The following is a 25,775-nucleotide window of genomic DNA, read 5'->3' as shown; positions in this document are numbered from 1 at the left end:
CGAGAAATTTCATCAGCTTTTGGGGCTATCTGTGGAAAAAACACTTTGCTTGTTTTAATCTGGTTTCATGCATGTATTGAATGTGTGAGATTCAAGACTCCTACAACGCTTATCTCATTTTTACTGTTGTGCTCGCTCTCTCTCTCTCTCTCACTCTCGCTCTCTCTCTCTCACTCTCACTCTCTCTGTCTCTCTCTCTCGCTAGTTTTTTTTTTCCATCTGCTGTATGTTTCACTCCCTCGAGTGGGAGGATGAGTGTTAAGACATGGCTAAGTGTGTCCATTCTTGGCTAAAGCGTTGTTGCAGTAATTGTGTCCTCTGCTCTCCCAGACTGATCTGTTATTCTATAATCTCACGCAAATTTAGCCATTATCAGACTGTCCATATGCATTTAGTGACACTGTCACGAGTCAGTATAACACTTGTGTTAGCACAGGCCTAGGGCATATTCTTTCTAGTCCATGGATCTCTAGTCCACTTGGAAATGGTCTGGGGTTCACTTCAGGTCAGTTCATTCACTTGTCATGGTATTTCCTATTTCAAGTTTTACAATGGTGGGAATATGGGATGCTGTCATCTACAAAGGAGACAGAATGCTTCCTGTATATGACATATGAAGTGAAAATAAATTCAAGTGCCAATGACTATGCTTCAGAAACCATGAAGTATTTTTGTTTATAAGTGAGTCTTCTTGACTGAAATTCCTCGTCCTGGTCACTGACCAGCAAAAGTCAGGTTTGATATTAGAGAATACTGTTGCCATGAAGGGGTGTACTTGGTCTTCAACAATGTTTTGCTAACATCAACATGAATGCCAGGACCCACAGTTTCCCAGCAGAACACTGCCCAGAGCATCATACTGCTCCTGATGGCTTGCCTTCTTCCCACAGTGCATCCTTGTACCATCTCTTCCCCAGGTATGCAATGCACACACACCCAGCCATCTACATGATGTAAAAGAAAATGTGACAAATCAGACCAGGCCACCTTCGTTCATTGCTCCATGGTCCAGGTCTGATGCTCACATGCCCATTGTAGGCACTTTCAGCAGTGGTAGACAGGGTTCAGCATGAACACTCTGACTGGTCTATGGCTATGCAGTCCCACATGCAGCAGGCTGCAATGCACTGTGTGTTCTGACATCTTTCTATCATAGCCAGCATTCACTTTTTCAGTCAACCTTGGATGCCTCTGACCTTGTTGCTGGTTCACCGGTTGTCCTTCCTTGGACCACTTTTGGTAGGTACTAACCAATGCATACCCAGAACACCCCATAAGACCTGCCATTTTGGAGATGCTCTGACCCAGTCGTCTAACCATCACAACTTGACCCTTGTCAAAGTCACCCTGATCCTTATGCTTGCCCAGTTTTCCTGCTTCCAACACATCAACTTTGAGAACTGACTGTTCACTTGTTGCCTAATATATCCCACCCCTCGACAGCTGCCAGTGTAATGAGATAATCAATGTTATTCACGTCACCTGTCAGTGGTTTTATTGGTTTTAATGTTATGGCTGATTGGTGTATTTCAAAAGATTGTTTGCTAAGCAGGTTTAGCACATTAGAAAAGATAATTGAACTTGAAGTGTGATGGGAAATGGATAAGAAGTGAGTAATTAGTGTGAACGTGTAGTGTTTGCTGTTTCAGTGAGTGCAACAGTAACCGAGACTCTGTGCTGTCCTACACGAGTGTACGAAGCAACAGCTCTTATCTAGGGAGTGACGAGATGGGCTCAGGTAAATGCCAACACCTTTGAAACCTTTTTTTTAAATAGTTATGTGTAAGTTCTGCTTGAGTTTGTGTCCTAATATTGTGTGTATGGTGACATGTAGGAGATGAGCTGCCATGTGACATGCAGATTCCCCTGGACAAACAGGACAAACTACATGGGTGTCTGGAGCATCTGTTTAATCAAGTATGTCTGTAGAATCGTATGCTAGCCCAATATATTACAATATGCCTTCTTTTTTGGTTAGATCTTCCTTTGGCTTTTGACTTTTTATCACTTCTCATCTTTTCTGTTTCTCCTCTCTGTCTACCCATGCTGCTCACGTAGTCCATCTTTCCTTCCTGTCCTTTCTTCTCTCACATTACCGCACTCTTCCTCAGATAACCGTGTCCACCTCTTCTTACCTCTCTGTATTAACCTTTGATCTTTGCCCTTTGCCCCTGGACATAGACTTCTCCAGATTTGCAGCAGGCTGTACTGAAGGGAGGATTCATTGCCATGCTGTGTGTGTTTTTCCCCGTTCAGGTCGACTCCATCAACAGCCTCCTGAAAGGACCGGTCATGAGCAAAGCATGTGAGGAAACCAAGCATTTCCACCCTGACCACACTCAGCCAGGTACGGCCCAATGTGGGGCAAACACTGGTGTGTGTGCTATGTTTGGAAAAGTGTTTAGGGTGTGTGTATTTGTGGTCAGTCATTACCACTTTCTGAACTCGAGCAAGACAGCACATCTTTTCTCTGTCTCGTTTTATAGACTGTGCGCTTGTTTGGGTTTGTTTGTCTGAGTGTGAGTGCACACACACACACACACACATCTGTGTATTTGCAGTGTGTTAGAGAGGGGTCATAATTAAAACCATCTTTACAATAGAAGCCTATGAGGATCTTAAATGCTTTTGTATTGACTCAAATAAGACACGCATGTGTGTCTGTGCACATGGGTTTCTGCCAGGAATCGCAGACAAGAAAGCCTCTTCCTTCTGTCACACACACACACACACACACACACACACACACACACACACACACACACACACACACACTCTTTCATTTGAGCTTGAATAGCCCTCATTATAACTGTGTGTCACACCTATGTGGGGGCAGAATTCCGCCACGCAGACGACTGGACAGCACGATGCAGATACATCCTACACAAAAACATCCAGGAGGACCCTTGGAACCTGCCCAGCTCCATCAAAAACCTAGTGGACAGTCTGCATCGCTTCGTAGAGGGTCTGTTCAGGGCCTCTTTTAGTTTTGTTCCTGTTCCTGTGTAGAGTTTAAAAATGATTAAAATATAAAAATTTTGCACAAATTTTATTTGGTTGATTGATTTGTTGATATTTATTTTATGTGTTTCAGATGGGAGGAATCAGCTCTTGCTGGCCTTGCTGAAGTGCACAGGTAAGGGTATAGTAATCTGTACAGTTGATTTCAAAATTACTGGCATCCTGTGACTCCCAATGATCAACATTTTTCACTCGACGTTTCCAATTATTTCTCTAATAAAACTCTTATTCAAATTGCATATTATTTCTAAATTAGGTTCAGTGCTGTTATTCAGTCCAGGAAAGACTTGAGAAAATACTAATTGTGTCAGTAGTTATGAAAGCACTGTTTTCCTCCTTGAGAAAACTTTTATATTTGGAAAAACAGTGTTAACTCATTACGTTTGATATTCATAAAACATTTTTTTTTTTAAAAACACCACCACACTTTTGTGCAGTTTTATGATTTACTATAGTTTTACTGTCATTTCAAGAAGGAAGGTGTACTTTCACTTTCACTTCCTGTACTTTTTCAACAATGAGCTGCATTATGTAATGTTTCTGCTCTGTATCATGGCACTGTATAAAACCTCTGTAGATTCTATTACATAATGGTTAAATGATTTTCCAGGAACACTGAGGGTGTGTGCTGTGAGATGTTTGATTGTTTTATTGGAATTCCACTGCCATTCTTATGTGTGGGGGTGGGGGTGGGGGGTGAGGTGGCTGTCTGTGTGAGATTCAGAGTGAAAGTTCAGGAGGTTGAAAGTAAGAGGAGATCTAGAGTGCGAGAAATATTAAAAGTAGAGAGAGAGAGTGAGAGAGAGGGTTTGTCTCCTGGGACCTGTGGTGAGAGGCATATGGAAGCTGTTGAGAGAGTGTAAGGGAATCTGATCTTACGACTGCTTCCTATTGCTCTCCCCAAACACACACTCTTGCCAGGACCTGCTCCTGCTCTTACCCCATCCCGACCCTGCACTGCACCGCTGTGTGTGTGTGTGTGTGGCGTGTGTGTGTGTGTGGAAGGTGTCTTCTGCTTTGAGAGCGTTTGGCGCATTTTCAGCATAACGCTATCACGGCTGCCAAGGGCTCTGAATTAATACTCCACTTGCTCAGAGCAGCTTCCAGAAGAACAAAGTTAATCCACAACAAAAACAATATTGTATAATCAATGTGCTCAGTGTTTATATGTTGGATGACACAATAGCCAGGTCTTGAAATCCTTTGTATGATATCATTGTCTAAAGTTCTAGACAGTTGATTCTCACCAGGAGCTGGAGGAGTAAATAGGGGGCTATTACTTTCTCTCAGTCAGCTATTTTAATCCGTCTTGTTACTATCTTTTGCTCTGTCTTTTCTGAGGCCTCTGTCGTAGCCAGCTGTTACAAGTCATCTCTATCTCTCCATATTTCTCTCTCCCCCTTGTGCAGACACGGAGCTGCAGTTACGACGGGATGCAATCTTCTGCCAGGCCCTCGTGGGTGCGCTGTGCACACTAGCCGAACAACTGGTCTGGGCGCTCAACCTTCGCTACAACAACAATGGTGAATATGAAGACGACTGCAAGGAGGTCAGCCACAAATGGCTGGAGCAGATCTCGGCAATCGGAGTGCTCTTTAACTTCCAGTCCACTCTCTCGCCGCACGTGGTGAGCCACACTAAACACTCCACACCATGGCTCCATAATTATGTGTAAAACTTTTCCCTGTTTAGCAACTCTAGGACACCTGATTTAATGTACCAACTAACTTGCAAGCCCTTTAATAGCTTCAACTGGGGTTTCCTTTGCAAATAAGAAGACTGATGGCTTAGTCGTTAGCAAGTGGGCCTCACACCTCTGGGGTTGGAGGTTCGAATCCTGGCTCCGCCCTGTGTGTGCAGAGTTTGCATGTTCTCTCCATGCTTCGGGGGTTTCCTCAGGGTACTCCGGTTTCCTCCCTCAGTCCAAAGACATGCGTTGTAGGATGATTGGCATTTCCAAGTTGTCCGTAGTGTAATTGTGAATGTGTGTGCGAGTGTGCCCTGTGATGGGTTGGCACCCAATTCAGAGTGTCCCTCACCTTGTGCCTCGAGTTCCCTGTGATAGGCTCTATTCTCCCCATGACCCTGTGCAGGATAAGCAGTATGGAAAATGGATGGACGTATGAACGGATGGAAGACTGAAAAAGGCTTATGGAAGGTCAGGTGATGCCCAGGCAGAAATCATTAGGAAAATCCGTACAAATTATTCTGGCTGATATTAAAGGAATATTCAAGTGTTTTGTTTTAACCTATTCTCTACTACATCTGCAGTGTATATCTTATAATATCTTATCATAGACAATCATTTCAACACACACCCCTGTGTATAATAAAAGCCTATGGATAGCTGTTCATTCATACATTCATCTCTCAGCAGCCGCTTTTTCCTGGTCAGGGTTGAGTTAGAGCTTGGGAACACTGGGCACGAGGTAATTCACACTTGGGGGCAATTTAGTGTTGCCAATCTACCTAAGAAGGGGAATTTGGAGGAAGCCCACACAGAGAGAACATGCACAGAAACTCCATACATACAGTAAACCAAGCTCATGAATGAAAGTTGTTTCCCCTCTCTTGTTTCCCCCTTTTAAATCGCTTATGAATGCCTGTGCAGCCATGTGCATTTTACTTTCGATTAGCGGCAATCCGGGGGCAGCAATTGCTTGAATGGTGGATTCATTATTAATGAAAAACACAACAACAAATGACAAACGCGCTTATATTAAACATTTTAATATAATTTTGTAAACATACAAACTTTTGAAACCAAATCTTCCGCCATCGTCTTGTCAGTCAGCTCGCCTCGCTCTCGTTAGATGATTAATAAAATCTGATCTGTGCTGTAACTCTGACTCATTCGGGTCATGCTGAATTGAGCAGACGTGTTCAGTTTTTAATTGTAGCGTCCGTTCTCTAACTGAACTAAATGATTTTTATTACTTTAAAAAAGGCAAAACTACAGTGGGGGCGGTGCCACGGTGGGGAAGTGATGTAATTGGTGTACAGCCAAACACTGTGAACACCGTCTATCGCAGCATGCCTAGTATCCAGCACATCTGTGTTGTATGTGTAATTGCCACAGAATACTGAGAAACTGAACAGAAACACAGCTATAATGAAAGTCTATGGGTGGTGACTCAGTGGTTAAGGCTTTAGGTTAATGATCAGTTGGTGGTTCCCCAGCACTGCCAAGCTTCCACTATTGAGTCCCTGAGCAAGGCCCTTAACCCCATCTGCTCCAGGTGTGCCGTGTATCATGGTTTCTAAAAATCATCATCCAGGTTCCTAAAAAGCTACGAAGAAATAATTTAACTGTACTGAAATGTAAGGTTTTAAACCTTACATGAATTCTTCCTTCAGATATATTAGTAAATTAAACTTCTAATGTGTATAGAATGTCATTTCAGAAATTGGACTACTTTTTCACAGGGATGAATTGTTATGCATTACCATATATATATATATATATATATATATATATATATTTACACATACACACACACAGTATATAACTGTTTATATATAATAACAGTTTCTTGTTTATTGAGTTCAACAGTTACCATTAGACATTTTACATTTTTAATGATGGAGTTTAAAGTAAACGGTTTTTCCTTCTTTTCTCAGTACAGTTCTTTAAAAAATGTATAGTTACAGCTGCTGTAGACAGAGATGCATTTGAGAAAGGTTGGAGTATTCCTCAGAGTTTTTAGTCTGCTACATTTCGAGTCTCTTTCCATGTGACAGAGAGAGGAGCGCATCATGCTGGAAGACACAAAAGCAGCTCTGCAGGATCTGGATAAAGTCACCGTGCTCTTCCGACCATTGGAGAATGAATGCCTTGTTGCAAGTGAGCATCTGCTTCTGCTAAACATAAACTTTGAATACTATCTAACAGACAACAGTTTGCCCACAGTGCCAGTATGGAGCATTTTAAGAACCTGTTTCTTAGTTGTGTTTGTTTATAAAGTGTGGTGAGACTTAATAAACTGTTGTAAGTTTCCATAAGGTCGGCTCTAAACTGTCTAGGGTTACATTGATGATAACATGATGACACGCCATAACTTTGAGATCTTAGACCCAGATTTTTTTTTTTTTAAATCCCATCCGAAAATATGCTTTTGAAGTCAGAGTTTCAGTGACAATGCACATTTCTGCTGTTTATAAATAATTAGAATGATGTGTTTCTCTGTAGAGAACAGCTGCAGGAGTCCACAGTAGTGTTACCGCTCCAAATCCCTTCCCTTTAAAGTCGCCTCTCCCTCAAACAAACACACACACACACACCCTCCAGATGTCCCTTCAAGGAATGTCAACATGGTTAGCAGAGATAGAGATAGTGTGGTCTCTTTATCTCAAAGCCTCTGTTTTGGTTGGAGGAAAGAGAAAGGATTTTGTAATCGAGACTGTCTTTCCTGCTCCGGTGCTAAATTTCGCTCCTTTGTGTTCCCTGTTGAGAATGTTGCTTCGGAGGTTGTTTTTATACACTTATATACTTTTTTTTTGTATACTAACTACCAAATTATGAATTCTTACATTTCAAAGTGGAACACAGTAGGAAACACAATTGAAATAGACACTAATGCAACTAAAACGTCTCTTTTCTTTGTCTCTGCCTCCTTGTTTCTCCTTCATCCTTCCATCATGTCTGTCCTCAGACACGCCAGTGCATTATCAGGTGGAAGGCAGTCGGCAGGCAATCCGTGTCACGCTTTACCTGGACAGCTGTCATTTCAGCGAGCTTCCTACACGTCTGCAGAATGGAGGCAGCCTCAAGCTGCACTCGGCTCTTTTCACCAGAGGTGTGTACATAATTGTGTACGGTTTAAAGTAGAGCTTCATTCAGCTTGAGCTGGGAGTTTCCTCTGCGAAGGATTGTTGACACCCTGTAAACTGTATTGTTTACGTCTGACACTTCAGTTTTGATAAGAAACTGTGAATTATGAGCTACTCATTCTAACCATGAGCTACTCATTCTGGGAAGTGTCTTGTTGCCTTTATGAATCTTGGTTTCCATCTAGTGGTATTTAGTGCATACTGCAGGAAATTAAAGACACTGCAGCTCTCCAACACCACCCCCTTTGTACACTGTATATGTGCAGAAAGTACTTTTGCTAAAAGAGAGATACATGGTGTTGTCTTCTTTTCAGCATTGGAGAGGCCGGAAGGAGTGGCAGCTCAGGACTTTGTTGCCATGGAGGAGTTTCAGCAGCGGATCAACGCTGTGTCACTTGAAAAAGTCAAGTTTTATTACCGGAGACTCAGGTAGAGTTAGACACACACACTGCAGTGCTATGGATCTCGAAGTGATTTATTATTTTTTCTTCTTCTAATTTTTAATAACAAGACCATGAAGATTGCCATAAACTGCTGTCAAAGTTGTTCTTGTTATATACTTATTTTTATATTATAGTTATTTGGCTGTTCACTTAAATCAAATGGGTGTAAATTATTCCAGTAATATTAATGTGTTTCTTATAGGAAGTTGTTGATTTCAAGCATGTAAGTAAATATTACACCAACACCACGTTAACCCTTTGAACCTTTTTTGCAGGGCTTTCTATTTAGAGAAATCCAACTTATCCACCGGCTCAAATTCCACCGCCATGAAAATAGATCATGTAAGTAAACCTCACAGGAATGTTCGATCACGTCTCTGGTTTGTTTGCACGGACAACAGTTCCTCAGTGATATGCCGTTTGCGTTCTTGCCTGGAGCTCCAATTCAAATTTGATCCCTGTATAGCTTTATCAAGGTGTAAAATCTTAAATGGATGGCCAGAGCAGCCCCATGTGGTCACCTCAGGCAAGAACAGTTAGACTTATTTTCCTTTACCGGTTTTCCCCATGTGCAGCTGCTTCGACCTCTCAACACCCTGGACGACCTGTGCAGGCTCATGCAGACATACATGAACGTGAAGCCGAGTGCGGCGGGCCACCCATCTGGAGTCAGCGTGCTGCTTGTGTCCTCAGAGCTGTGCAGCCGCCTGGGGGCTTGCAACATCAGCATGTGTGCTACTGGCATGCAGAGGTAACAGCCACTTAATGCTGGAGTGTTTAGAGCTACGTTAAACCTGGTTGTTTCACATGTTATCATCACACATAAAACTTAATCTTTCTCTCTCTCTCTCTCCCTCTCTCTCTTTTTGTTCTCTGCATCAGATAAATTCCTAACAATGACTGGATATAATCTCCCTTAGAAAAACTAGAATCAATGCCTACATGTGCTTTTTAATAAGTGAAAGGTTTACTCTGCCCTGCATTACTGATTATTGCCCACATGTGCATTGTTGGTGTAATGCAGTGTGGATATGTGTGCCAGCGAACCTACAGATCAAAAGGAGTTTGCTCATTCATAATTTGCACTGCAGCATTAAGCTTTTAATCAGATTTGCTGTGCTATGTGAACAAAGTCTTAGAGTGACTTTTGTTGAGCTGGTGAACATAAATGAGCAGAATCCATGCTAAAATGAGCAATATGAGTTAAAGGGCTGCAAGGGTTCCAAAATCCGCAGCTCTACACAATGTGTGTTTTATGTTTTAAACTAAACCCTCCCATCAGTTTCTGTGTGCCTTCATCTATCCCAGAATGCCTTTAACCTGGAACATGTGTTGTGCAGGTGCACACTGACTGTCTCCCTGGAGCAGGCCATGAACCTGGCCAGGAACCACGGCCTCATTCCCCGTTGCTTCATGCAGACTATGGACATTATGCGCAAACAGGTATGACACTACACTATACTATTATATACACTATTACTGTATACGTCAGAGATAATCCACAGCTCGGTGTGCGTTACACGATTTTAATGCACGATGTGGAGGAAGTGCAGTGCAAACATATATGAAAGGATATAAATAACGGTTCATTTTTGTTAGTTATTTTATAAACGGGTTGTTAGATCTAAAATTCTGCCCGCTTTAAATCATACACCGAGATAAAGTAGTGTGATAAGATTTTAATTTATTTAAATGAATTATAATAAATATGACTTACCTGCGTCTATGCCGCATCGCTACTAATAATGAAGCTGTGAGATTGACTACTGTATGCAACTGTAACTGTATGTTACTATGGTTACAGTTGTTTATAGGCAGCGCGCTCATTTATTACGGTGATTAAACTGACTGGAACTACCTATGTATTCAACGGTTTGAACGCACACCTTCCAACCAATCAGAATCAAGTATTCAGACAGACCATGGTATATTGTATTGTACTTCATTTTATATACAGCTACTTTATAGTGTACAATACAGGTAATATGGGCTGAGATCATCTGTTTTGGTTTTTGTGGTTGAGTGTAATACTTTGTGTAATATAGGTTAATGTGTTCATCCATGTTAATCCTTAGGGCACCAGAGTAGAAATCTCTGCCAAAAACCTCAAAGTGATGGACCAGATGCCTGCTTTCGCACCAAGGTATCAGATATTCCACTTGTAGCCAACTCTTTTTTTTTTTTTTTCTCTCTCTCTTCCTGAATACCCTTTGCAACATTTACAGTTTATCTGTAGCAGTAATGATATTTGACCCCTGGCTTTGGCCATGCGGGAGACACCTGAAAACTAGGCTTTTCTGCTTTCTCAGCTAAAGCAGCGGTCAGACGAACATGAATAAAAATCATCTGAAGTTGTTAGAAAAGAAATCGCCACTTCAGAAAAACAGATCAGAAAAAAAATAAAAAATCACCTATCAGATGATCTAGATGTTTTGCCTGTGAATTTGTGAACCTTGTGGGACAGCAGAAAACAAAAGGTTGATTATTTTACTTTTCTGTGTTGTTAAACGGGATGTTCAATAGTAAAATATGCCGTCAATTGCCATTTAATATTTTCTTTCAGTGTGTATTACATTGAGCTTAATGATTTCCTTTCATGTCAGTAATAAAAGTGTAAAGACAAGATAAAAAAAAACCTCGTTATATGTTTTATCATGTGCAAAATAATACGGACATTGAGAGGACTGCAGTTCAGACATTTTCATTTTGTAACAAGTCAGCTTATACAGTACAGTCAGCTTATACAGTACAGTCAGCTTATACAGTACAGTCAGCTGCGTGCTGAGTGTCCAAATACAAACAGCTTTTCTGTTTGCAGTTAAATATCACTTTTAAAAACAATTCTATATATTTTCCACCAAAATACACGAGTGTTTTTGTAGTAAAACACTGTTTTATTCTCTCTGCCTGCAAGGGTTGTCTTGTTAGCAATGTTGGCACCTCTGCTTTTGTAGTGAAGTCAATATTATTCTAAGAATAATGCTGAAAGTCATTTGTTTTTCTTGTTCCAGACTCTTCAAGCTGTGTCTCCCACCTTCCGATGGCGATCTCTGAGTCTCTCACCGCAGCCTCTTGACCGTTCACTTGAAATATTAAACGAAAGACTTGTGACTTTGTGACAGTGAGACTTCTTAAAGAGGTCACTTTGCCTTCGCCAGACGTTTCCGTTGTACCACACCTCGGCTCTGAGAGGATTTTTTTTTACAGGAGGCTGACTGAGGCTAACACATCAGCCTGCATGGAAATAGTCTAGTCACAATTCCATCCTTGGCTAGCAGCAACTACTCTCACTGCTCCAGCACAGACTTCTCCTCTCAATGTACTTGGATTTTGCCACTGATCGGTGCCGTTCCTAAGACTATGTTTTTTTTTTTGTTTGTTTTTTTTTGTTTTGTTTTTTTTAACCGAGTTACTAAACTACCTGTAACAGACTGTGTTCCTCTCTTTGCCGTGGACTGCAGCGTTGGTGAGCTAACCTGTTCCGTCTCTAGCTGGCGAGGCTAACATCTCTTCCACTGCCTCAGACATGTGGTGATTATGTGCAATTACTGTAGCTTAGCATGTGCATTCCTGCACTGTTCCTTTCCGAGAGGATTCTTCAAAAGGAGTATTTTTATTTTCCTTACATCAGGTCTTATAAATTACTGAAAGCATTCCAGTCTAACCACCTGACAGTATTATATGGACCAAGCTGACACGGTTTTAGTTTATATATATATATATATATATATATATATATATATATATATATATATATATATATACATATATATAAATGCTTTATTTTATTTTATGTTATAGTTTTTGTCAGAGTTCCATAATGTATCTGGGAAGGAAGTTCATCTTAGGTGAGAAAGCTAAATAAAGTTAAACAGTTGTCATCTATTGATACTAAATGCTCAAGATTTTTAATCAGATCAGAGAAAGTGAAGATATTTCATTGTTTGTGTCTGGTTTTGGCACTTTTTAATCTCTGGGTGTTACAGTGTACAGAACTATTCTAGAGCATAGCATGAGTGTTTTGAGAAGCACAATAAAAAAAGCTCAAATTATTCAACAGTGTTTGCTAAATACTGTACAAAACAAAGGGATCATTGAAGGATGCTTAAATATAGTGAAAACTATTTTATTGAATTTCCTTTCTCTCACTCTGTGTGTGTGTGTGTGTGTGTGTGTGTGTGTGTGTGTGTGTGTGTATATATATATATATATATATATATATATATATATATATATATATATATATATATATATATATATATATATATAAAACAGGTCCTCTAATGCTATAATTTAAATTGAATTATTAATGTTAACAATATGAAACTGTACATCTTTGTATACATGCTGTATATGTGAATAGCAGTCCTTGTTGTGTATTTCCACTTACATTGTTTTCAGTATTTAAATTTCTAACCATGCCCATGTGGTCAGTAGAGATTTACAGACAATTTGAAAAATGTACCAGAGCCGGGCTTCTTGTCCGCGGGGAAAATCTAACATTAATCTAACATTTTGTTTCCTCAAAGCAAGCTCAGCTGTTATTTATTGATTAGCCTATGATGAACTGAGCATAGGCTTTTTTTTTATTATTTCAAAATCAATAACTAATGCATAAATATACTGAATTTAATATATACTTACAGAACGGTATGCATAAGATGTTTTAAATCATATTTGATTTTATGGAATGCCACCTTCCCCCACAACATGAACATACTGCAGATATGATTATATGTCTTTGTTTTGTCACATAGCCGACAAAACACCGTGACAGAGGTTGTGTTCGGTGTTATGCAGTGCTGTGTTTTTGACATTCACGGTGCCTTTCGGATAGGAAAAGAATTGTGTGTCTAGTTTGAAAATACCTGATATGTATAGCTATGTGCAGCACATCGTTAGTTGGAACTGGAATAGAGTTTACCACAGAGTGAGATGATTACGTCTATTTCAGGCTGAGCTTGCTTTGGAGAAACCAGATTAGCATGATGTAACATTACGTTTTTGCGTATATAAGTGTTGTCCAGCCCCAGATGGATTTTCCTGCATCATCCTATGTTTGGAATTAGCTGATACATGTGTAAGAAACACAGAAAGGTTCATGTGTGTTAGTCCTAAGGCTTGGAATGGGAATCTCTTGGTCAGTAAAAAAAAAAAAAAAGAAGAAGAGAAAACGCCTTGTATACAATAAGCTTAAGTATATAATGGTGATGCTCTTTAACTTGTAATATCTGTGGATGTTTGAATGTACTGAAGAGTTGTTTTTTTTTTTTTTTAAATCAATGTGATTATCACAATGTCCGCTCATTAACAGTCTATTAAAATCTGACAGGTTTGAAGTAATTTGTTGTCACACTACTGGCTGATGTGTGTGATCACCTACACAGAAATACTCTCAATGAAACAGGTATATATCAAATGGTTTTACTTCACCCCGATGTTCTGTCAGGTCAGTATGGAAATTAAAATTTCTTGTGGTTAATGATCAGTATTGTATAATTAAGCTTGACATTATATAGTAAGATATGTTGCCTTGTCAAATTATATCGTTTAACTACAGGGTGTCAAAAAAGTCTCCATACATAGGGGAAATGAACACTTTTTAGCACAATGTCTTCCAAAATTGTTTATACATAGTTTATATTATATAGCCTTATATATTTATATCAGATAGCTTAAAAAAAAAACACAAAAGAAGAACGTATTGAAATCATTCTCATGGCTAGATCTGGAAGCTGTCGCAAGGTTATGATTTGATTTTAACAGGAAACAGGACAAACACATAACTCACGACACTGTTGCCAAACTCACCCTGTAGTTATTACTCCAATTTTTTCTGTAGTATATCAAGCAAACTTAAAAAGAGCAGGCCAAGGAAGTCATAACAGTGTTCATCTAGTCAGGAGAATTTTGCATTTAGTGGATTTAGACAGAACACGGGAGTTAAATCTAGTCCTCAAATGGCTAGTGTAGCTACAGGTTTTAATTCCCACTAAGCAGGAGCACACTGATACAACCTATTTGCTGTTTAAGGACCTATATTAGGGGTTCCCAAACTACGACATGGAGTCGTTCGATTTACAAATAAGGTTGTGAGAGAAACTCACAGTCTAATCTTTCCTTTCATTCCTTTGTTGTATAAATTGTTAGCACGAAATTCGCTCTAACTATGAAAACAGATTTTGTGTGCTACTGTTTTGAAAAATTATAGGGCGTTACAATCAAACAAACCACATTAAAAATGAGTACATTTCTCTCCATCCATACATTTGACTGCCTCCACTACTTCCTCGACAACACTGAGTGACTCTGACTCAGTGGGAAATGAGGAACATGCCGAAAACCAATTAATTGAATATTCATTTACAAGTCCTGAAGAGAAAAAAAAATAATGTAGAGTGAACAAGGCTTGGGGTTGTAGAAAATTCGTAAATTCCGTTTAGTGTCATTTGCCCAAAACGTTTGGGAAGCCCTGACTTAGAGCAATGAATTAAACAAGCTGTATTGGGTGTGGCCTCTGCTTCAATTCAAGAGACATGAAATGAAATAAAATGAAAACCTGGCCTAATCCTCCTCAGACTGTGCATTAAATACTAAATAAAAGTAAAAAAATGCTTGGTTAGAATGTGATACTGGACACCGCTGACAAAAACTTACATTGACCTTTTTTCGTTTTACACAGTTACTCTGAAGCCTCGTCTTTTTTGCCCATTTACAGACAAATTGCATTTTTGCTTGCCTCACATCTCCAGGGTTGGGTTTTAATCCTGCCTCTGCCCTGTGTGCGTGGAGTTTGCATGCTCTCCCCATGCTTTGGGGGTTTTCCCCGTTTTCCACCCCCAGTACAGGGTGTCCCCCTGCCTTGCGAGTTCCCTAGGACAGGCTCCAGGCTCCCCGCAACCCTGTGTAGGATAAGTGGTATGGAAATTGGTTGGTTGATTGGAAGTGTTTAAAAACTAGCTTGTGTTGGATTGTAAGCTTTAATTATTAGGATCTATTATACCCTAATTATATAAGCATCTGCTGAGCTACTTAGGTACAGTATAGTCACTTTTTGTATAAATATAATTAGCATATTTTTTCATCTAAGTGACGCCAATAATTTACTGCGCTCATTAACTACAGTACTGTAAATGCCCAAGGCCCAGAAAGTTTCTCTTATCTCATCTGAGATTGATTCAGAGCTGTTAATCATCTATGTTTAACAAATGTTTAACAGCTTACTTTATTCAAATTGTTTCACAGTTTTTGTTAGAAATGGTGAAAAACAGCTTTTAATGATCTAACTTAGGAGAGAAAAAAAAAAATCACATCTGTCAGCCTTACATTTTATTCAGAGCTCTATACTTCTGCCAAGTTGTGGAGGCAAAAAAGAATTTCTGCATTTATTGTTTTCACTTAATCTAGTGGGTGTAACAGCGTGCTGTGTAAAGACATAGTTATACTGTTAACATTTTATATTACTTCCATCCATCTATCTTCTATACCGCTTATCCTTTATAGAGTCACGGGGAACCTGGAGCCTATCCCAGGGAGCATCAGGCACAAGGCGGGGTACACCCTGGACAGGCCAATCCATCGCAGGGCACAATCACATACACACTCACGCATCTATTCATACACTACGGACACTATAGACATGCCAATCAGCCTACCATGCATGTCTTTAGACTGGGGGAGGAAACCGGAGTACCCAGAGGAAACCCCCGCAGCACGGGGAGAACATGCAAACTCCACACACACAGGGCCACAGCGGGAATCAAGCCCTGACCCTGGAGGTGTGAGGTGAACGTGCTAACCACTAAGCCACCGTGCACCCCATTTTATATTGCTTATGATATAAGTTATACATCATATTAAAAAAAAAAAAAGTTTATTCATTGACATGCTGACATGACACAATGCCTACGACACACACATGACCATCTCACAGACTTCTAACTGTGTTTCTAGGTTGTAAAGTTCTAGGTTTTGTTCAGTCCTACGGCTAGTCTAAAGTTTTATTTAGCTCCAAGCTCCTGCACCCCCTCTCAGCACTGTTCTCTCAGCACTGCCCTGCTAATGCCTCATTTCATACTCATGAATTTCTGCTACAATTTGAATGGAATATAATTTAACTCTTACTATCGTGCTTTATTTTAAATATTACTACAAAAATGGATTTCAGTGTTTCAAATAGAAACACTGAAGTCCTCCTTCAGTAAGCTCACAGACTAATTTTCTGATTTGTCCCTGGAATCTTGACAGTACTTTTTTTTTTTAAATGAGTCTGGCATGGCTGCAAGTCATGCAGAAGGTCCACGGAAGTGCAACGTTAGAACTATTGCTGAACAAATTGCTGCAAAGTCATCAGCGCTGACTTGAACCCATTAATTACCATTAAAATACCGAAGAGAGTCAATATAGCTCTTGGCCAGTAGCTCTATAGAAGCTGTCCTGTGGCCATAACAGAAGCTCTTGCTTATTAGCTTTAGATTCCATTTCCTGTTGTATGATTTCCTGTACACACAACTCCACAGCATGTTAAGTTTTAGCACTGTATATTTTCTATATACTCAGTAAGTGATCCTAGATGTATGTAGATACATAACCTTATATTTTTCCCTGCTAAAAAAAAAAAAAGAAAAGAAAAGAAGCAGAGACATTATATCATGCTGTTCCATTTTCAGTTTGAACTTCAGCAGTAGGTTTTGTTTATGTCCTGATAAGCTCTGCTTTTACTCCTACTCAGGTGTAGCAACTCCATCTTTTAATATTGAACCATTACACCATGCCTGTTTTCCTTATTCAATTAGATCTAAATGTGTTGCTAATGTTAAAATATGCAATAAAAGCATCTCTTTATACATCAGCTTTGATCTGTCAGTACTGACAACACTGCCAGAGCATGCATTGACAACAACAATTTTGCACTGAAACCATCTTAAAGCTATCATATTAAGTTATGTATATATCGCTCCACTATCTTAAGTTATGTTTAATGACTTTTCCCCCAACTTTATCATGGGGTAATGATCCCGAGGTTCACAGTCTCCTGCTCCTGCTTTCTTAGGCTCACCAGCTTGGATCCTATGGATACTAATCCTATAGTCCTACTATGATCAACCTGTCTCCTTTACCTAGAAGTTATAGTAATAACCATTTACTTAGATTCTTTATAACTACAATTGTTGCTGCAGAAGTGTGGAGGTTATTATAACAGCAAATGGGGGTTAAATCTGGAATGCGATGTTCAACTTATGGGTGTGATGATCAGGTGTCCACAAACTTTTGGTCTAGTGTCCTTATAAAAGACACTGATATTGCTTAGAAAGATTGCACGTAACAAGTAGCAGTCATGGTGAAGGTGAAGAAGCTTCACCTTCACCAAGTAGCAAAGCCCCTAAACATCCCTGTCACTACAGTTGGTTGGGGAATTGAAGACAAGACGAACGGGCCAAAATTGAACCACAATGGTGGAAAACTCCAATTAAGGCTTTCCTTAGACGTCCCAAAGCTGTAATCGCCAGCAATCGCTTTGCAAAAGTCATTCATTTTCAAAAGTCTTTTTTTTTATGCTTATGAATACATTTTTTCTGTTCATATTTATTAGTACAAGGTCAAAGGATGTGTGTAACTTTGAAGTGGATTTATGCACTTTCAGCATATTAAATAACAAAAAACAAAAGTATCCAAATACTTATTTCCCATCACTGTATGTAACTGTGTTTCTATGAACCCTGAATAACCTCCACAGATGCTGTGAAACATGCCAAGACCTTCAACCAAAGGCATGTAGTGATGTACAGTATATAATAAATACCTCTGTCATACAGCCATCTTTCCCTGGAACCATCTTGCCAAAATCTTTCAATGACCCTGGTGGTTATCAGAGGTCATAGAACCACAGTTACCTACATAACATGCATTCTTTTTCATTCTAATTAATTACCAGGGTGGCGTGATACACATGGATATGGTATACTCTACCAACAGTATTAAGAGGAACTAAGGACTCACCTTAGGGCTACCAAGATGACGACCACAAGAGTAGATAAGGAAAGCCATTTAACAAGTATAACAAGCATCCTGTCCCAGTGGGATATCCAGCTCTGCGAGGGAGAAAATGTAATGCTAGCAGTTTTGCGATACTGTTCTTAGGATCCACTGATCTGATATAGTCGCTGTCCAATAAGTCAGTGGTTTTCAAAGTGGGGCCGCCAGGGGGCGTCCAGGGGGCCTCAACAATTTGGTGTGAAAAATAAATAAATACTTGATTTTCTCTCTAGGGCGCACGGTGGCTTAGTGGTTAGCATGTTCACCTCGGGGGTTCGATTCCCTGTGGCCCTTTGTGTGTGGAGTTTGCAAGTTCTCCCTGTGCTACAGGGGTTTCCTCCGGGTACTCCGGTTTCCTCCCCCAGTCCAAAGACTGGTATGCTGATTGTCATGTCCAAAGTGTCCGTAGTGTATGAATGGGTGTGTGAATGCATGTGTGAGTGTGCCCTACGATGTATTGGCACCCTGTCCAGGGTGTACCCCGCCTTGTGCCTGATGCTCCCTGGGATAGGCTCCAGGTTTCCCCGCGACCCTGAAGAGGATAAGCGGTAGAAGATGGATGGATGGATGGATTCTCTCTCTCAGACAACCACACACACACACACAATCAATTCTTAATGTAATGTAATGTAAAGATGAAAGAGGTAATTATTAATAAAAAAAGGGGGGGGGGGTGTATTCAGAAGTCTGTATTTTTAATGTGTTTTAAAGACATCTTGCAAAAGAGGGGCCTTGGTCAAATGTTAATGCCATTTGGGGGGCCTTGCCCTGGAAAAGTTTGGGAACCCCTGCAATAAGTGCATGAAGTTCTGCAATGGTAGAGGGGCTGCTATCTAGGGGCCAACTTGTGGGGGTAGACTAGAAGAACCTTGATGCCTTTGGAGTGGTCTGGAGGAGTGTTCCACCAGGCAGGCAGGCCCTTAGTGGTGTTGGAACCAGGTTGTGGTGATGTAAAGGTGCCCAGTGAACAATCTATTTGGCCATGCTTAATCTGTACCCTCCTATCCAGGCCCTCTTTGGTGGCCAGTAGGTAGAATGACTCTGTCATGCAGGGTAGCTTTTGCAGAGTCATCAGAGAGTCTTTACATGTACTGGCCAAAGTGTTCCACTACCAAGACTAAGGTGTGAATCATGACATTTTAATCCCTTTCAAAGGTTTTAATCCCATTCTTAGTTGTTAATCCCTTACAGAGGGATACAGAAAGATTAACCCTCTTGGAGGGACTGCTCCAAATCTAGTTGCAAAATAGCTAGTATATTGCCAGTGCCTGCCACACAAGTCATGTCAAATCAAGTGGGTTTTTATTGTCATTCCTCTTTATAACTTGTATACATTGGAATGAAATGTCGTTTCTCCAGGACCATGGTGCAACACATAACTGTACACAAGACTACTGTACATTATTGTAAAGGTTCTCCTATATGGCATCAGGCTGAAAAACCATTTTTGGTTCTAAGTGGAATCTTTATTTTTAAGAGTGAAGGCACAACCTATGTGGTACTGGAACATGTAGTCCCATATGTATGGAGATGTTTGGGACACCCTATATATCAAACAGTGCTGAGTGTGTTGTAAAGATAGTATAGTATAACGATAGTATGGGCATATGCTGAATATTGGAGTCCTGGGATGAGCACAAGACAGCGGCAGTCCTTAGGTGCAAGTCTGCAGTGTCCAGGACAGATTATTCATTCTAGCAAGGGTACCCTTTGTAATCTGATTGTGATCTTGGTGTAAACTGGCCATTCATTTTATATAAAACATCATTGTTTTATAGAGTAGTAGTATTTTCCAACTGTCATTAGGATTGGTTAAAAAAAAAATCAACAACTACAAAGTTAAAATGATTTGAATCAGCATGATCTTTTAGATATGATTCACTGCATGACTTGCATATGTGGCCACTACACCTTGCTCAGTTTAAAAACTAGCACGAATCAACTATTTTAAAGTTACGACTGGTTAAACTCGGGTAAGAGGCGGAGTTAACACCCCCCTTCCCCCGCACCGAAAAACCCGCCCCTCTCCCCGCACGCCCCTTAACGCGTTTCCAACGACTTCATTCATTCGGAATATAATAAAATCTCTACGAATTGCGCGTGCGATGGGGTTTCTAACGTAAATACGGGACGGAACTTATTCTCAGGCAGGAGAGCAGGAGAGAACTGCAGATTTTTTTTCCCCCAGTGGGGGAAAATCTCCGAACACACACCCATTCGGGCAATGCTCGCTTTCCAGTCTGACAGCCTGGCTCTCTGAGGCTCTGACAATGGCGAAGAAATCGGCCAACGGGGACCTCTCTCGCTCTCCGTCGCAGGAGAAGAAGAAGCCGAAGGTGGGTTTCGTGGGAGTGGATGCCAGCGGCGCGGAGACGAGTCGGGACGGCGCGCTGCTGATCGGGAGCGGAGAGAGCGCGCGCCGGAGCTCCAGCGGTAGGATGGGGCTTTACAGAGCGCGAGCAGGCTTGGGCGGCGCGCGCGGGACTCACCGACGCAGCGCGGGCTACCGGAGACTGCAGAATTTCCTCTACAACGCACTGGAAAGACCTCGAGGCTGGGCGTTCGTCTACCACGCTTATGTGTGAGTAAAGCTGCATCACTTACCGTCACCGTTTAATACACAGCATCAGAATGGGGAAAAGTTTTGCAACAGCTGCACGTTTTGCCGCAGAACCGCACGCATCACTGTTTTCCCCGTGTAGGATGTTTTACCTTGCACGTGCATGAAATGACAGTCCTACTCTTTAAACATGAAACATTTAAAATTCTAGTATTTCTAGTATCTGCAACCTGCTTTTTAAAAATGTATTTATTTATTTATTTATTTATTTATTTATTTAAATGTTCTATCAGAACTGATTTGCATATTAGCGTTATTTTGTTGGAGATAAAGGGAAACGTGTGCTCAGAGTCAGGGACACACCTTTTATGCAGATGAGGATCTTTCTTCTCCATGCGGCGTCGGTAGAAAGCCGTGAGATGCGCGCGACCGCTTACGTTCAGCACCGGTCAGCTCCCGCACGCAGCTCCAATACACACACGCACACACACGCACACACACACACAGACACAGACAGAGAGCTTGGTGAGTCGGTGCAGTGCAGATACCTGCTGTTGGACTGCTTATTCTATGAAACCTCACCATTACTCTGACTATAGTTCATATGCTTATTGAGCCTATGATTGCTGTACTTGGTATGCACAGGGTAGTGATGGGGTAAGGTTATTTAAGGTTAGGAGATTTTAACTAAGTATAAAAGCCAGGTGCTAGTTTAGTATGACTATGTATGTTGCACACACACACACACACACACACACACACACACACATATATATATGTATATATATATAATATGCGTTGTTAAAACTATAGCTGTAGCCTATGAGCAGGGCTGTAACCAGGATAAAACATTTAATGAGGTCCACATTGCTGAAACGTGCCACAGTTAATACTGTCTGGTGCAGAATGTGTGCAATTTGTTGTCCTTCCATTTTTTTTCCTCCATAAACTGCTCTGAGTGACGTGAAATATTTTGGCTTACAAGACAGCCTAAGGTACCTGTTGATTTCTGAATTTCTGTTACATGATATTAGACCATCAGTACAATAATGCTCATGGTATGTTATTAATAAGTAATATTACATTACTGTGGTCCAGACTTTGTTATTCTCATAGCTAGTGACGGCCATGATTATGAGTTTGTGAGGCATCACACTTGTGGAGTAAGACCTCCAGGGTTGCCGTAAAAAGAGGGTGTGTGGGGGAGATTCCCTGAGTAGATCGGGAGCCAAAAAAGGATCCAAGGGCCCAAGAGTTGTCCACGAGAATGAAAGGTGAAAACGAAAGCTTTCTTTTCTTTCTGTAGTTTTATTTCATGACAGACAAACGATTATTTCCCATAGCAACAATCACGATAGCAGTCCTCTCTAAGCAGAGCTCAGGCTCCTCTAAAGCCACAGAAGGCAGAAGTAATTGAAACACATCATCAAGAGTGTCCCATTAGCTCCAGTCTCCATGGTACATTTGTCTGATTTCTCCTCCAGTCTGAAACGATCCAACTATGTGGTGCAGAGCTGAAATTCAAGCCCTATAATATGGCTGAAGCCATTTCAGATAGCTTTCATTTTATTTGTGCACTCTAGTCTTTATGTTTGTAACATACAGGAAGTTCAGCTCTCTGATATCTGCTGGTGTGTGCTAGATTTATTATTTATAAACTCACCAAGCCACAGTTTAGAGCCTTGGTCTCCTTCTATTTTTTTATTTGGAGGAGTGGACTATGCTGACTTCAGTGTCTTGCCCTTCTAAGGTTTTATTTTTGTTACCTTCCTCCAGTGTTGTGATAGCTCTCTGCACACAATACTGTCCTATTTATCTGTTGTGTAAGGCTAAAGAAAGAGCTGCTTTGGTGCTTTGAGCTGAAGTTTCCTTATGATATTTGACAGAGCATTTTACATAGACTGATTCATTTCAAAAACACCTCAATACCAAAAAAAGGTTCCCAAAAGATGAAAGCATTACTTCTAGTCTAGGGTGAGTAAAATGTTTTGAATCTTATCATAATGTAAGCAGTAGGACACATACTTTCCTGGCTATCTTGTTTAACAGGACAGTGTTTGATGATGAAGAGCTTCTTCAGACTAGCTGTCCATGTTCATAGTGAATTTGTAAGATGCTTGCTGACTGAGTTGAATGAGTCAAATCAATTATATAGCACATTTTTTATAATGAATGTATGTTTGCTGCCATCATACCTAATGGACTATATCTTTACTAGTTCATTTTCACTGCCAATACAAACACAGCCAATACACTGAACAGATACACTGAACAAAACAATACATATTTGCCCTAGGGCCATGTATATCTTTTTATTTAGATCTCTTTGGCTTAATTTATTATTATGTAATTTGGTGTATACATACTGTGGATATAAAAAGGCTTCACATCCCTGTTAAAACTGCACATTATTGTGATGCAAAAAATGAAACCAAGATTAAGTAATGTGGGATCATTTTTCCAGTTTTAATGTGATATACACTGCCCTCCACCACCAAGTTTTTTTTTTTTTTTTTTGCTAATATGGAGGAATAATATCAGATCCCTTGCCATGTATTCTCCAACCTCATCAGGCATAATAGGAGAAGACTCAGAGCTTTTATGTTGGCAAAGGGAGGTAGCACAAAGTATTGACTAAAAGGGTACCAATAATTGTTGCACACCTATATTTAGTTGTTGCACACCTATAGTTAACCCAATTATATATAAACGTTTTATAAATACCTTCAACAAAAATGTACCAAATAGGTTACTGCCAACATCAATCAACTTCAGCAGCGGCCGACATAGTCTCTGCCTTCTGCTTCTTGTTTTACCAATCCACTGCAATTCTTCATTTATTCTGGTTCAAACTAATACGGCTCTATGAATATAAGTAATGAGAAATAATTAACCTCCTTGTGTGTTATCTGTGTTGACTCCCTCTGGCAATAAGCTATATTAACAACACAAAAAAGCACATTATCATTCAGGGAGTGAACAGTGCACATAAATGGCTTCTGTAATTAATATAATATGTACATGACCAGAAAATCCTAGATTTAAATAGTACTTAATTATGATTTAAATTGCATTGTATGTAAAACCTTATTTAAACAACTATTGTAAAATGAAAGGATTTGACAATTTTACCCCACAAGGAGGCCATTCAGGTACTTGTTGGGTCCCCTGTCCTTTCCCTTGACTACTGCATGTTTCTGGCTGCTATACAGTGTTTGCAAGGGTTATTAGGTCATCAAAACTGGTCCAGGATGCAGTATCCCAGCTTGTCTTCAATCTTCACAAGTTCATGTACGTGAGTGGTTCCTGCATTAGATTTGAAACAACGATGCTTACAAAGACAAAAACGGGCCAGCATACCATTGTAATAATCTTGAGCTCTTTGAACCACAAATTCAGCTTGGCTTGACAAACCTCCCTTTAAGACGCAAGTTAGACTCCCTTTAAGACTCGTCCTTGTCCTTGCACTCGGAGAGTGGAATATATTTTCCCTGACTGTCTGAATGGAAAAGCTGGCATCTGATGCACCAACACTAACCATACACATAAAAATATTATCTTACTTATATACTTTTGTATAAACACTGATTCAGTCTAATCTGCACTAGCACCCTGATTTGTTTTCTAACTAGATCTTAAAGCACTTCTATAAGTCACTCTGGATCATGGGTGCTCAATCTTTTTTTTGTAGTTAACTGTAAAATAAATTGACGTAATGATTAAAATCAAATTATTCATTATTACTTAAATGTGCACAATAATATTTGGCTATTATTTGGTGCCATGGAATTTTTTATTCTAGAATTTTCCATAGAACACTTAAAAATGAAAAATTATTAGGTTCAAATTGCGATTATTTATTTGCCAACTTTTATAGGATGTTTTTGATGTATTACAATTTAGATTAGGGTCAGTCCATCTCAAGTGGTGTAATAATTTTAAAGTTGGTTGCTTGACCATTTTTCATTTTTCTAGTTTTTTTTTTGAGTGATTACCTCTATATATTGGTATTTCAAAACCACCATTTCTTTTTAATTTTTTTTACTTGATTTAACCACTATGGCCATCTTTGTTTCATGGCACACAATAAATTTTGTAATCAGTGGAATCTGAAACACAATTTTTAAATTTTAAAAAGTTTTTAAAAATTAAATAAAAATAAAATTAAAATTAAAAAAAAAAATTCACTTTCTTGCCCCCATAAAAAAATAAGAGAAGTGTCAAACCTGAAATGTTTTGCATGGACACTATACTTACCTAGATACCCCCTAAAAAAATTAAGACTGAGACTCAAACCCTATAAATATATAAATTATAAATTGACCCTAAAAGGGGAACTGTGAGCATTGGACTTAAGTTTTAATTCAAAGGAACATGAATGTGCAAAATGTTTATATATGTACATGTACTTTGTAATGTGCTCTAGAGATCAGTTTTGATCCAAGGAGCTAGGACCATCCTGAGCTGAGATATTGAGTTTCCGTAAATAGCTGTATAAGCAAAATTTGTTGTGTGCCATTAAACAAAGATGGTCCTTGTGGTTAAACCAAGTAAAATGAAGAAGAAAAATAAATAAATAATGGTATTTTGCAAAGCCAATACAGACATCACTAAAAAAAAAAAAAAAAAAAAAAAACTAGGAACATTTTAAATGGTTATTCAACCAACTTCATAATTATTGGACCACTTGAGATGGAATGACCCATTAAACCCAATTCAATTCCTGTATCAGTCAAGCTGGCTAAAACTGTAAGAACTCATTAATAAATAGAATAACTATGATAACAGTGGGGTGTGTTTTCCACCACTCTAAAAAAATTAATTAATTGAAACACATACCTCCTGGCTATGTTTTGTACCCCACTTGGAGAACCATGGCTCTAGAT

The 25,775-nt window shown here is 39.7% G+C and overlaps 2 protein-coding genes across 3 annotated transcripts in view; both read left to right on the top strand.

Moving 5' to 3' along the window:
* Positions 1–13,637, top strand: part of prex1 (phosphatidylinositol-3,4,5-trisphosphate-dependent Rac exchange factor 1) — a 91,574-nt gene extending 77,937 nt beyond the window's left edge. Inside the window, exons 27-40 of the mRNA XM_017467875.3 lie at positions 1,650–1,738; positions 1,835–1,917; positions 2,257–2,347; positions 2,837–2,965; positions 3,095–3,136; positions 4,431–4,648; positions 6,763–6,865; positions 7,674–7,817; positions 8,166–8,280; positions 8,570–8,636; positions 8,870–9,045; positions 9,635–9,737; positions 10,370–10,437; positions 11,306–13,637. Coding sequence (XP_017323364.1) covers positions 1,650–1,738; positions 1,835–1,917; positions 2,257–2,347; positions 2,837–2,965; positions 3,095–3,136; positions 4,431–4,648; positions 6,763–6,865; positions 7,674–7,817; positions 8,166–8,280; positions 8,570–8,636; positions 8,870–9,045; positions 9,635–9,737; positions 10,370–10,437; positions 11,306–11,348 — 1,471 coding nt within the window. The 3' untranslated portion in view covers positions 11,349–13,637. The remainder of the gene's footprint in view (positions 1–1,649; positions 1,739–1,834; positions 1,918–2,256; positions 2,348–2,836; positions 2,966–3,094; positions 3,137–4,430; positions 4,649–6,762; positions 6,866–7,673; positions 7,818–8,165; positions 8,281–8,569; positions 8,637–8,869; positions 9,046–9,634; positions 9,738–10,369; positions 10,438–11,305) is intronic.
* Positions 13,638–20,356: 6,719 nt separating this feature from the next.
* The window catches only part of kcnq2a (potassium voltage-gated channel, KQT-like subfamily, member 2a), a 35,756-nt gene continuing 30,337 nt past the window's right edge, over positions 20,357–25,775 (top strand). For both annotated transcript variants that reach the window (XM_053680333.1, XM_053680332.1), the window contains exon 1: positions 20,357–20,910. In XM_053680333.1, the coding sequence (XP_053536308.1) occupies positions 20,600–20,910 (311 nt within the window). In that variant the 5' untranslated portion in view covers positions 20,357–20,599. The remainder of the gene's footprint in view (positions 20,911–25,775) is intronic.

The sequence above is a fragment of the Ictalurus punctatus genome, chromosome 5 (assembly GCF_001660625.3).
Source record: "Ictalurus punctatus breed USDA103 chromosome 5, Coco_2.0, whole genome shotgun sequence".
NCBI lineage: Eukaryota > Metazoa > Chordata > Actinopteri > Siluriformes > Ictaluridae > Ictalurus > Ictalurus punctatus.
Note: the sequence above shows the minus strand (reverse complement) of the source record. Positions and strands in the feature narration are given on the sequence as shown.